Consider the following 12,423-nt stretch of genomic DNA (forward strand, 5'->3'; position numbering starts at 1 on the left):
ACACTATTGAAAAGAATTTGACTGCATTACATTACTTATTAATAATAAAATATAAAACATTTTTAATTAACAAATAGAATAAAAACAATCCAATCAACAAATTATTAAAATGAAAACTCTACAATGATTACTAAAACTTACTGAAGTCCACTTGTGATTGTAATTTTTTTTTAAAAACAAAGTGTTTTTTTAATTGGAATAAGGAAGTGAAAAAAAATCAGAATACAAGTGCGAATAAGTGTTAATCATAACAACTTCAATTTTATTCCATTACGACTTGAATGAATATTCAGGTTATATTTTTTTGTTCATTTTCCTCAATGGTTGAATCCAGTATAGAATTACCCCGAGAATAAATTCAAGCCCTCCAACCAATCAAAAATAATGAAAAAATCAAATCTGCAGGTGGGTTTTCACAGTTCGAAAAATTATATCAATTATCACAAAAACAAATATAAATCATAACTGATAAGCTGTAGTTTATTCTTTTTACAACTTGAATGAGGACTGTATTTCTTCCAGAGTTCTTCCCTTTGTCTCTGGTACCAGCTTTGCTACAAATAGTACAGTAAAAGCTGACACACCACAAAATATGAAGAATGAACCTGCAATGCATATATCACCAGCCTCAGTTATATGTTAAAACACTGGTTAGTACACTTCTAAAAATTCGATTATAGATTCAAACAGTGTCATCCTACTTCAAAAAGACCTGGTTATGTGATTCATGTATTGAAATAGAAAAAACATAGTGAAGAATTTCATTGATCTCACCTGCTGCACTCCAAGACAAGAGAGAATTAAAAGAGACTGTAACAATCCAGCCACCGAACCATGCAACAAGAGACACCAAGCTGCCAGCAATACCCTTCATATTTATAGGAAATATCTGCATCAAACCAAACACAAATAAATCAACAGATTATGAAATTCATATAATTGATTATTGATATAAATAAACCACGAATTTGGACTACTAGTGCATGTTATTTGACTTTTCTAGCATCGAACTGTGCTTTGTTTACAAGAGTAGGAGAAGAGAGACTGGATGAAAGCGCGGGGATTTTGCTTTACACCCCACTTAATTAATTGTTTTTAAGATTTGAAAGATTGGGTTTTCAGTCGATATAGTGGTGTAAGACTTTTGGAGAAAACTGTGTTGCAAGTTTCAAAGCTAAATGATTTGCTAGATTGTTATATACATTTGGTAGGTAAGGTTTTATTTTGAATTAATGTGGCCTAGGGCTTAAATTCTAACCCAAGATTCAAAGCTCGGCTATGGATAGAGGGATTCTATAACAGCAGGGTACATGCATCTGTAGCCAGAGGCAGGCATTCCTAATGATCCAGGGATTACATCTAATCACAAAGAAATCTTCCCTATATGTATAAATGATAAATGCTCAACAATCTGGCCTTTGTGTACCAGGTAGTAGACCTATCAGTATTATGAAAAGGCGCAATATTCAGAGATGGATTCCACTTATTAGAACAAGTACGACTGACGATTCGAGTTTAGGTATGACTTCATTAACTGCCTCAGAATTCCTGGCACCCATAAGTTTTTGAATAGATGAGGAATTTTCTCAGGTCTTATTTTTATTTCTTCTTTGGAATGCAGAATGATTTCATTAATCCTAGAATAACATTCTAAAGTACATTCTATTCAGCCTTAAGGCCTCATATGTGTTGCACCTTGGAAATCATGAGTCGGGACTATGAGGATAATCAAATATATCGGATCTTACCCCTTGGCCTTGTACCTTACCTAGAGTAAGGTCATTTAAGTATGCTAGAATTTGTTTTGATCTTGATTGAGGAAAGAACTTTCCAGTTCAATCAATCTACTGCAGCTAAACCACACCTATGAAAACTGGTGGATTCTGAAGATATCATTTAAAAGTGTAATATGTAACTAATCAGGATATGTTATAAGTTTCCATGGCATACCACAGTCGAAGTTCAGCTTTGACCACTAGAATAATATGGGACAATCAAGTGTATTTAGCCTTACATGTTTGTCTCCTACCTTACTGAGAATAAGGCCATTTAAGTCTTAGTTATTGTAGAATTTGTGTTGATCTTGATTGGGTAAAGAACTTTGCCAGCTTCAATCAATCTGCTGCTATTGACCACACTTAGGAAAGTTGATGGACTTTGATAATATAAAGTGTATATAGGCTTACATGTTTGTCTCCTACCTTACTGAGAATAAGGCCATTTAAGTCTTAGTTGTGCTAGAATTAGTGTTGATCTTGATTGGGGAAAGAACTTTGCCAGCTTTATTCAATCTGCTGCTGTTGACCATACTTAGGAATGTCGAAGGATTTTGAAAATATAATATGTTACCAATCAGTACATTTGAAAGTTTTCCTGCCGTACCCTGGTCAGGGTTTGGCTTCTGCTGCTATATTGATATAAGAGCAATAGCTAGATTATAATAACAACATCTGTAGCTCCTTTTAATTTAAAATCTGTTTTGAATATGAGCACTTGATGAGTATCTTAAAAAAGAAAAAGATGGGACTAGCCTTGTCATTTAAGAGGAATCAGAATGTTGAGGTAATGTCGGAGGACAAGAAGGATAATGAAAGAAAATCTGATGTAAAGGCTACGTCAACTGCTGGTGTGAATCAGAAAAGAAAATTTGGTTTGAGAAATGGGAGCTAAGAACTTACCAGGGTGTTGAGAAAGAATCTAAGTTGGTGATAACTCATTACATTCCTTGGAGGATGAAGAGTCTGAATGAAAGAATGATATAGAAGAATAGCTTTCTCTAGATATTTTCAAACTAAGGGTGAGGATGAGGGTGTACAGAGAGGGATTTATCCCTAAGAGGTTGGGTCTTATCATTAGTGAAAAGTTTCTTTATAATGATCAGAAGGTCCATTCTTCTTAAGTCAATTCATTTTTTACTATGAGAACTAACCTCAGACATTATAACCCATGGAATTCCGCCCATTCCTAGTGAAAATGTTGCAATATAGGCCTGTACATAAAAGCAAGCAAATGTCTTAAACAGTAATATTAATCATAAGTGGATACTGAATATATTGAGATCTGAGTAAAACGTTACCATGAACACTATAAGAACGATGCCTGGTGAAATTAATGATATAATACTCACCAATAGACCAAACAAAGCCAGCCTGCTCCCAACCAACTGTAAAGCAGAATGTTGAGAGTGTCTCTGTACACAAGGTGCACCGAAATAATTCAAAATAAACATAATTTTATGATGTTAGTTCTGATTTTCATTTTAAAATCTGTATTTTATGTACTTGATTATTATGTTGGGAAATCGATTCCCAATTTGTGGGCTCATGTAACATTAGAAGTCAATTGTCAATAAAATTATATGCTTGTCAATCACAGTTCTATTTTTAAGCACTTGAACACAACAATGGCATTTCCTTTCTCGTATTAGGTGATTTAACAAGAGAAATGGTTACTTTGTTTGCATGAGCATTCACTAAGTTAGTTGCAATGAGTAACTTAGTAAATGAAAATAAATCCCATTAACATGAGTGATTGGGCATAAATTGTTATAATGATGTGAAAGTGTAATTACCAGTATGTAGAATGCCAATCCAACAATAAAGCAACTGACGCTCATTCCTCCTGCAGCAATCTGGAAAAACCTTTCTTTATTACTGTCCAAGTTAATATGCAGTAAATGTCCTTATAATAGCCCAAATTTAGGACCCAAGTCATACCATTAGAAGTGGTCTCCTTCCAGATTTGTCCATCAACATTGCACCTACTGCTGTCAGTGGCACCTGCCGAGCACTACATGCATATTAGTAAACAAGATAAAAGTGTTGGATCATGGAGAAGAACTAAATAAGGTATCATTATCTGGAATTAACCATAGTTGGCACCTGAAGTATAGCGATTCCAACGGATGCTGACTGACCTGAAGAATAGCCTACAATTCACACCAAAACAATTATATTACATCCAAAACAGAAAAGCATACATTTATATCAGCAGAAATGAAAGAGGACCATCTGGTATCCTGACATAGCTTCTCACCGGCAGCTTTAAAAATTGCACTGGCATAAAATATAACACCATTGATTCCACAAAGTTGTTGGCATACCACTAGGCCAACACCAACCTAATAAAGGAAATACAAGTTATCAATTTTTAAAGGATGAATGTAACAAGTTATCAAGTTGTAAATGATGGATGGATTATTGGAAGGAATTATGAATGAATCGATATCCAACAAGTAAATTTCCATAAAGTATATTACTCACAATGACAGCAGGAGCATAGTTTCTGTGAAATAAATCAATTATTCTGGCCTTGGGCAGACTTTCCAATTCTTCTACATATTCCTGTATAACATATTCAATAGATTGATAACCCAATATCAGCAGCAATCAACTATTTTGTTTTAAACACTGCAATGAAACTAATTACCTCAAAAGTTTAACTCCTCAGATGCAGCAAAGCTTGAAATTGAAATGGGAAGCTGATGGGATTAATGCCAATGAATCAATAATATATCTATTTTTAGAACAGACAGAACCAAATATAAGCACCATGATTTCAGTTGCTTCATATGACACATCATATTGGTTTTCCCTAAGAGCTTGTAATGCTTCTTTAAAATCTTTATCACGACCAGCCTTTGCCTGGAATACACTGACAGCAAATGTATTAGATAGAGCACCACATTTCCTTACGGGTGTTGACATGAAAATCTTAAAAAAATGATCATATTGGGTTTTCTTTTATCAGAGAGGGCACTGTAGTTTAGGTCCACAAACTTTAAAGTCAACAAAGACTAGAACCTTGCCTAATATATTGAGACTGTAAAAGCTTGAGTAGTCAAGGCTGTTGAGATTTGCACCAGGCCTGGGTAGCTGATAATACTTGAAGTTTTCTAGAAATGATTTGGAACTAGTTTGAAACAAGGCTATTTGCAAAATAAGTGCAAGCACATGCTGAAGTTTCAACCTAAAAGTTTTAAAAACTAGCGTAGATAAATTCATCGCAAGGATGGTTATATTGGACACGTGTATTTGACAGGGTACATGCAAAGGGCTCCAAGTCATAATCTCCCCTATGGTGGAGGTTGGCAAAAGCCGCCTTGAGCCATGGTTATGATGAAGCACCCAATCAATATAAACAAGAATACTCACCAGCCATCTTGGAGACTCAGGAATAAGAAAAAGGCCCGCAGCTAATAGTATGCTTGGTATAGTTCCTGTCAAAACAGAGCACCATGAAATTGATCAATTCTACAGCACAGTTACTTATATCTGCTGCGAGGGTAGTTGCACATCATATTGGAGTCTATATGGCCCATCAATGAGGATTGGCACTTAAATGACAGCCTTGTAATTCGATTTTTGGTTTAAGATTTTCAAATCTGGGATCTTCTACTTTTGGGGCATGAAAAGTCTTGAAATTGGATTTGAATTTGATAGCCGACATACCAATCAGAGCAACGACCCGCCATTTCAGGAGCGTCCCCAGAAGATAAACTATCAATATTCCTGTCGTTATGAAAAGCTTTTGTATGGAGGAAAGAAATAACTCAGTAATATATCATCCATAAGATAGGAAATCCCTGATAATCCTTTTTATGAAAAATATAGAAACTAAAATTAAAAATCCTTTTAGTTGTGAATCTTATGTTTATAATAGATAAGAACCTGATTTGTTGTTGTTAACCCTCCCCTCATGTTCTTGGGAGATATTTCAGCTATGTAGACAGGCACCTAATGAACATTTCCAAAGTGTGCATATTGGATAAATATAATGTCAAAATTTAGAAGACATCCCTTGATTTGTGTTACACTATCCCTTATTCAGTAGCCAATAATCTCCCTGCAAAATCCATTCCCTCCGTAATCCACGATTCCTGGACATTGAACTTACTGTATAAGAAGTAAGCCCAGCTCCAAAACCAACCAGTAGCCTTGCAATATCCAATGGCACGATGTCCTGTCCAAATATTCCCTTTCAATCATCCAAATCATGACTAAGAATGTTATCAGTTTCCATAAAACCTACAACAAATTGAACCGTAAGAGAACCTTTGAAAAAGCTGTGGTGAGCCATCCAACAAGGTAGAACAATGAACAGAGTCTCAAAGCCTGCATTCAGATACAATCTAAATTTAGCAATCAATAGGCCTTGTGTCGAGAAAATAAGTGTAGTTGTCTAGAAACCTACCCCTTTTCTACCAAGATAGTCTGCAAGATAACCACTCATAATTGCACCGATCATGGCACCAACTGTCAATAGAGAGCCAAAAACAGAGTACTGCAAAAATCCCAGATATTGTGGATGAAAATAGCGTTATGATTAAGAATATGAATTTCGAACCAGATTAACAAAGTTAGAAAGTGAAAATATGCAGATTCGAGAAACTCAATCCCTATGCTGCTAACTGAAGGACAGAACCAAAAGAACAAGACCGACCCCATGACACTAACTTTAAGTACCGTGATATCTTAATATACTCTTCTTCGAGGTGAAACCAATGTAATGAGCAGTTAGGATTTATTCAAATCATTAATCAAATGAGCTTTTACATATACTGATCCATATTGATAGACTTCTTCTGGTCAATCACCTAACCCAAGTGAACCAGGCAATTACACATCCATACCAATGAGATCATCTGACTACTTGTCTAAACCAATTGATCCTGCTAATAGGCATATCCATGCCAATGAACTTCTAAAGTTAACACTCATCAGAAATAGCCCAAAGCTAGTTTCTTTGGACACAACTTTGATCTTTCGTGTTACAGCCAATTTGCCACATCTAAATTTTGACATCCAGCCCGATTTTATTCACCTCTTTTTCTATGAAGAGAAAGTTGTTTTCTTATTTTTCCCAGTGCTTATGTAGATTTTCCTTTATCAAGCTACCTACAATCAGTTAAACTGCTATTTTCCATTTTCAATGTGACTAGAGCATCAACCGACCTTAGTTGTTTTCTTGATTTCCTTGTGTTCATCCTATTTTCCACTCTCAAGCTACATACAAGTCAACCAAGTTACTGTTTTTTCATTCTCAAGGTAAATAGAGCATCAACCAACCTAGTAGTATCTTTCTTTCCCAGTGTTTTACCTGTTTTTCATTATCAGGCTATATACAATCTACAAATCAACTAACCTGAGACGTATATTTCTTGAGTATTTATATGTAAATATTCATTAAATCACCTGAGATGTGCTAAGGCCAAGCTCCTCCATGATTCCCGACTCTGATGGAGAAGAAAATCCCACCTGAAACAAACATTCTCGTTCGTTTACTACCGAACTTCCATTAAAGTATCCAATATAATCCATCAATGTAACTTGCTCTGTTCTATAATAAGTAATCAAAGATATTCAGGATACTAACACCAAAGCCAAAGTTCAGTGAACCCATCACAACAATAAAGGTACTGATAACAACAATCAATATGGAGCTCTCATGGCTGTTTCTTGCAGTAATGAGGGGATAACCGATTTCCAGTTTTTCCCTATATTCTTCTCTCTCCATGTCTGTTATGGTTCAAGGAACTCACCCACTCAATAGATTCCAGAAAACTCGAGGCAGACTACTGAACAAATACAGCAGAAAACTCGAATCCTTAAAAATCTTTACAGTTCTCACATTCTAAACAAAATTCTTATCCTTTCAAGGCAGAATTGCTCTTAAGTAAACTATCTAGAATGTCTTGATAGAGGTAGCATTTATATTAGATTTCTAAAGGAGAGATCATCATCCAATCTTATTATCAATGGGGAAAGGTTTCAACCTATCAATAGGTGGGCGAGGCCAAGCATTCGAATTTATATTCTAAAGGGTAAGAGTTTAAACAAACACTTTTCAAAACAAAATGGTCAGATCATTTAAAGCTGTGCAACCGACTTATGGTTACGAGGACAGGTATATTTTTTGTTTTTGGGCAAGAGCTGAACCTTGTCACCTACTCTACCGCTACCACTAATACTTAGAGAGGGCTTTAAACCGAATCCTGGAAGCCCACACTACCAACACTCAAAAGTCAGGTACTCAAATTTTGGTCAGTTATAATTCACTAGGATGATGGGATTTTTCTTCATTATGTCATTTATCAAGGTTCAAACTTTCATAAGTACAATTGGGTCAGGTTCAAATCTTCACAGGTACAATCGGACCAAGTTTGGTCCGATTTAACTCCTGAGTGGCTTTCACTGATGCGATCCCCTACTTGTGGCTGCTTAGCTGAAAGACAAATTTTGATTTAGATTTATGCTTACTCATCATGTTGTAATCTGTTTGTTCAAAAAAAGACAAAGATGCTGATATGTATATAATTCAATTGTTTTCATATAAAAAATTAATTAATTATTCAAATTATAATTTTGGTCATATTAGTCAATGGTTTTAATTTGATTGGTAAGTACAATTGGTGAGTATGATAGGCATGTTCCTTCCACCAAGGTTCAAACCTTCACATTTACACAATTGGGCTAGGTTCAAACCCTCACAGGCACAATCAGGTCAAGTTCAACTCTTGTGTGACTTTGACTGATGGGATCCCTTACTTGTGACTGTTTCGCTAAAAGAAGAATTGTGGTTTAGATTTATGCTTACTCAACATATTGTAATACATTTGTTAAAAAAAACAGACAAAGATACTCATATCTATATAATCCAATTGTTTCATAAAAAATAATCAATTACTCAAATCATATACAACATTACAAACCTTGAAATGACAGGACATTTATCCTGTCAATCCAGCTAGATGATAATGATGCTCTCTGAAATTTAATCCATAACAGCAAGTGGATATTTATAAACATTAAGATCTAATCAATCATCCCTTGTTGCTATGTGAATTCCTTGACTACTTAGATTCTACACTATCCAAATCAACTATTCTCACCCACCCAATTGTCTAACCAAACTATGTGGTTAGTGTACAGAGAGGAATCTTCTTCAATGCAACTTGGCAAAGACACAGTTAAGTGGAACTGGGCTTTTATAATTCTTGTAAATATAAGGACGCAGTAGACAAGAACCTAATTAAGTAGCACCAAACTATGCCTTAATAGACTGAAATCTGATTCAAACAAATTGTCTAACCAAACTAATATAGAGGAATATAATATGCTTCAATCAAGTGGAAACTGGGTATGATGATGGTTGTAAAGATAAGAACACAGTAGACATGAGCTTCATGTGGCTCTTTAATATCTGTTAATCATCAGCTGTCTTTTCCATTTCCTTTATTGCTTAAAAAGCAGTCAAAAATAAATTCTAGAGTAGAAACTCTTGCATATTCCTTATCCATCACCCTTATCCATCACTGAAGAAAGCAAAGCGAGAGGATTGATGAGTAAACTTTTATTGGTGGCATTTGTTTTGGAAGACGGTGACACGTTAGACTATTTGATGCACCACTTTTAAGAAAGCAGGCTTATAGAATAATTGTAACGACTTTTAATAGCAATTAGATGATCATTTATATATGCATGATATTTTATTATAAATCAATAATTAATTTATGATTATATATAATATTACATAGTAGAAGTTTGATGAATTAGAATGGGCATCTTAAAGAAATTTATCTAAAATATTGATTTCTAATGATTTTCTATTAAATCTGTGGTATAAATTCAATATGTTTAAGATATTTATATTATTAGTTGAGATATGGAATCTATAATATGGATATTTTATGGTTTGAATTGTAATTTATTTTTATTAATTGTAAGAGAGCTTTTTCAAATAAAAAGACATTTATATATTCTAAATGTGATCAATGCAACTTGCATGTACTAAAAGTGATAAATTATTATAATTTTTTTGAAGAACTCAAAACATATGCAAATATAATTACCTTTAAAATATGCTTTTGTAAAGTGTATTATTGATAATACTAAGTATGGTCATAAATTAATAATTACTTAAAAAAAAATTTAATTATATTTTGCATTAGTTAAAAGAAATATAATATATATAAAAAGTTTTAACCTAAGAAAACAATGGTTTTTAACGTTTGGATTGTATTATGCTATACATAAAGAAAAGTGTTGATTACATTTAAACAAAAATATTATAACTTAATAATATTAGAGCAACTGCTCCTCTGCATGATGTATGTCACTCTACCACTTGAGACTCCTGTCCAACAAATTTTGAATATTGTTGCTCCCATTGTGCCCTCCTCTACTATGCTAGGGGACGATGTTCCCCCTTTGTGCCTCACTCTACTATGGCTACTTCGCATGTGGGTGTCCTACCTCCACCTGTGGGTGCTGGTGTTGTGGTTGCTTTGTCTAGTGACGTTGTCGTTGCATTTGTTGATGATGGTGATCATATTAGGACTTATGCGGGTGCTAAGGTACCTCCTAGACCTTCTTCTTTTTCTAGTGGGTGAAGCTTTGCTCCCATGGCGAGATCTATTGCTTATCCTCCTTAGGGGAATCGTCATCTTCCTTGTGCCAAGACCTCCCCTATAGTGGTTTATGGCCAGGATGTGGTGAAAAATGCGAGTTTCTACCAACGCATATTGTAGATTTGTTGGGTTTTGGCCTTCTCTCCTTGACCTCCATTATTAGGTAAGTGACTCTTGGAAGCCTTTGGTTGCTAGTAGCATTGAGTTTTACCCTTGTGCTAAAAACTTTTTCATTGTTTCTTTTGTTTCTTCTCATGATCGTAACTTAGTTTTGGGCAAGTTGTGGGCTTGGGGAGTTAAAGTTCTCTCTCTCTATCAAACCTTGGACAACTTCTTTTAACTCTCTTACCGAACCACTCAATGTGCGTTCGGTATGGGTTTGCCTTCCTAATCTTCCCCTTAATTTTTGGGAGCATTTTTGTTACAAGGCCATTGGTAACTCTATAGGTTGATTCTTGAAGGTTGGTGATTCCATGTCTACGTCCATTGGTTAGTCTACCTTTGCCCATATTTTAATCAACATTGACATCTCTATGCCCCTTCCTGGGGATGTGGTTCTTATGGTTAGGGATAGGTCGTGGACTTAATCATTGGATTATGAGGGTCTCCCCTTTCACTGTCGAAGATGCTCCTCAATAGGTCACTTAGCTTTGGATTGTTTTTTCTCACACCATAGATGTGTTACTACTTGGTGGAAAGACGTTATTGCTAATCACTTGACTGTCAAGCCTTCTATTTCTGATGATTTCGATGACTCCTCTCGGGATGAGGTTGTGCCTCATACTGTTGTTGAGGCCCCAGATAGCCCTCTCGTTTCTATTGTTGTGGCCTCCTCTAGCCCCAAGGTTCCTACACCTAATGCTCCCATTCTACACCATGACCTTCTCTTGGTGAGTTTGATTTTGTTGTGAACATAAACTCTACAGGGATCTCCCCGCTTGATCCTTCTTATGATGTTCCTAATAATCACATTTCTTGGATTGTTGTTTGTTGTAAGTGGAAGGGTAAGTCATCCCCCCCCTCAATTCCTCCGTGTTAAGTTTTGGGTGTCTCTCCCCACTCTTGAGTCGGGTTTTTGGGCTATGTATGGTTTGGTAGGCTTTTAATAGTGTTCTTCTAACTTATTGTTAGAGGATTGTCCAACCTAGGATTGTTAAGGGTCAACACCCTTGTTTCGTTGCCTTTATTTTTTGCCACCTATGGGCTATTTGTATATAGGGCCAACACCCTTGTTTTACTGCTTATTTTAATAAATAACCTATCAATTAATTTTAAATATGTATACAAGTAAAATAAAATTTATATAATTTATGTAGCCTTTAATTTTTTGTCTCTTAAATTAGAAAATATACTACAACAATATCAACCTCTCTTGAACACTAGAGCATTAAACATCTAGTCATTTCTATTAGGAAGTAATAGCATAATACACTTCTTGACAAAAATGGCATGGATTTTATGGAATTCTTAATCATGGGCAACACAATAGATAGATGGATTTAGGTAAGTGTAAAATATTTAAAATATTATCAATAATAATTCATAAGTGCATGATAATTTAGCCATCCTTATGTAATTATCTCGCATTCATCATTTTCAATATTTTTGAGCTTTCCCCACTCGTGCTTGCCTTAGGTGTGGTCTCTACATATTGATTTTTTATTTCTTTTCCTTGACATGAGTATTGCTGAATTTTTTCCACATTATTACCTATAAATAATGAAGTTGAGGTTTCATTTGCATGGTCAAAAGCAAGAGATGTTATTTTGGAATCTAATTTTGATTTAATGACTATGAATAATCTTCATAATTCCTAGCCTCCTAAGTGATGCCATTGAATAAGCCATTAAAAAGATAATTGGTTCAAATTTCCTTGAGGCTAAAATTTGTAGTAGGGTTAACACCATATATTTGCATGCTTACTTCAAATTCACTCTATCTAATTAGTGACAAAAGCTTGGTCAAGAGGGTGAGTGTAGGATCATGGGGTCCAAAAAGTGGCAATGGGAGAAAAA

At 35.0% G+C, this 12,423-nt stretch overlaps 1 protein-coding gene across 4 annotated transcripts; it reads right to left on the reverse strand.

The window, feature by feature from the left end:
* Positions 1-406: 406 nt before the first annotated feature.
* LOC131075440 (sugar transporter ERD6-like 5) lies at positions 407-8,264 on the reverse strand. 4 transcript variants are annotated; one of them, XM_058012281.2, is made up of 18 exons: positions 8,106-8,264; positions 7,194-7,256; positions 6,193-6,282; positions 6,054-6,113; positions 5,896-5,961; positions 5,670-5,735; positions 5,451-5,526; positions 5,154-5,218; positions 4,551-4,643; positions 4,263-4,343; positions 4,036-4,120; positions 3,882-3,928; positions 3,717-3,779; positions 3,572-3,631; positions 3,128-3,190; positions 2,930-2,989; positions 775-889; positions 407-605 (listed from the first exon to the last, which is right to left on the reverse strand). In XM_058012281.2, exons 1-18 carry the CDS (start codon positions 8,109-8,111, stop codon positions 490-492), a joined length of 1,275 nt encoding a protein of 424 aa, XP_057868264.2. In that variant the 5' UTR covers positions 8,112-8,264; the 3' UTR covers positions 407-489. The 4 variants fall into 4 exon arrangements, with proteins under 4 accessions (XP_057868264.2, XP_057868265.2, XP_057868262.2 ...); XM_058012282.2 differs by lacking the exon at positions 8,106-8,264 and adding an exon at positions 7,541-7,923; XM_058012279.2 differs by lacking the exon at positions 8,106-8,264 and adding an exon at positions 7,375-7,923.
* Between the last annotated feature and the right edge of the window lie 4,159 nt (positions 8,265-12,423).

The sequence above is a fragment of the Cryptomeria japonica genome, chromosome 3, assembly GCF_030272615.1.
Source record: "Cryptomeria japonica chromosome 3, Sugi_1.0, whole genome shotgun sequence".
NCBI lineage: Eukaryota > Viridiplantae > Streptophyta > Pinopsida > Cupressales > Cupressaceae > Cryptomeria > Cryptomeria japonica.

What these genes read in the sequence shown, in the direction of transcription:
- LOC131075440 (XM_058012279.2), bottom strand. Translation starts at nt 7,515, where the DNA reads ATGGAGAGAGAAGAATATAGGGAAAAACTGGAAATCGGTTATCCCCTC. An exon ending in TCACCACAGCTTTTTCAAAG is followed by an intron (nt 5,962 to 6,053) that starts GTTCTCTTACGG and finishes ATATTTGGACAG; the next exon opens with GACATCGTGCCATTGGATAT. An exon ending in GGTTAACAACAACAAATCAG is followed by an intron (nt 5,527 to 5,669) that starts GTTCTTATCTAT and finishes TCCATACAAAAG; the next exon opens with CTTTTCATAACGACAGGAAT.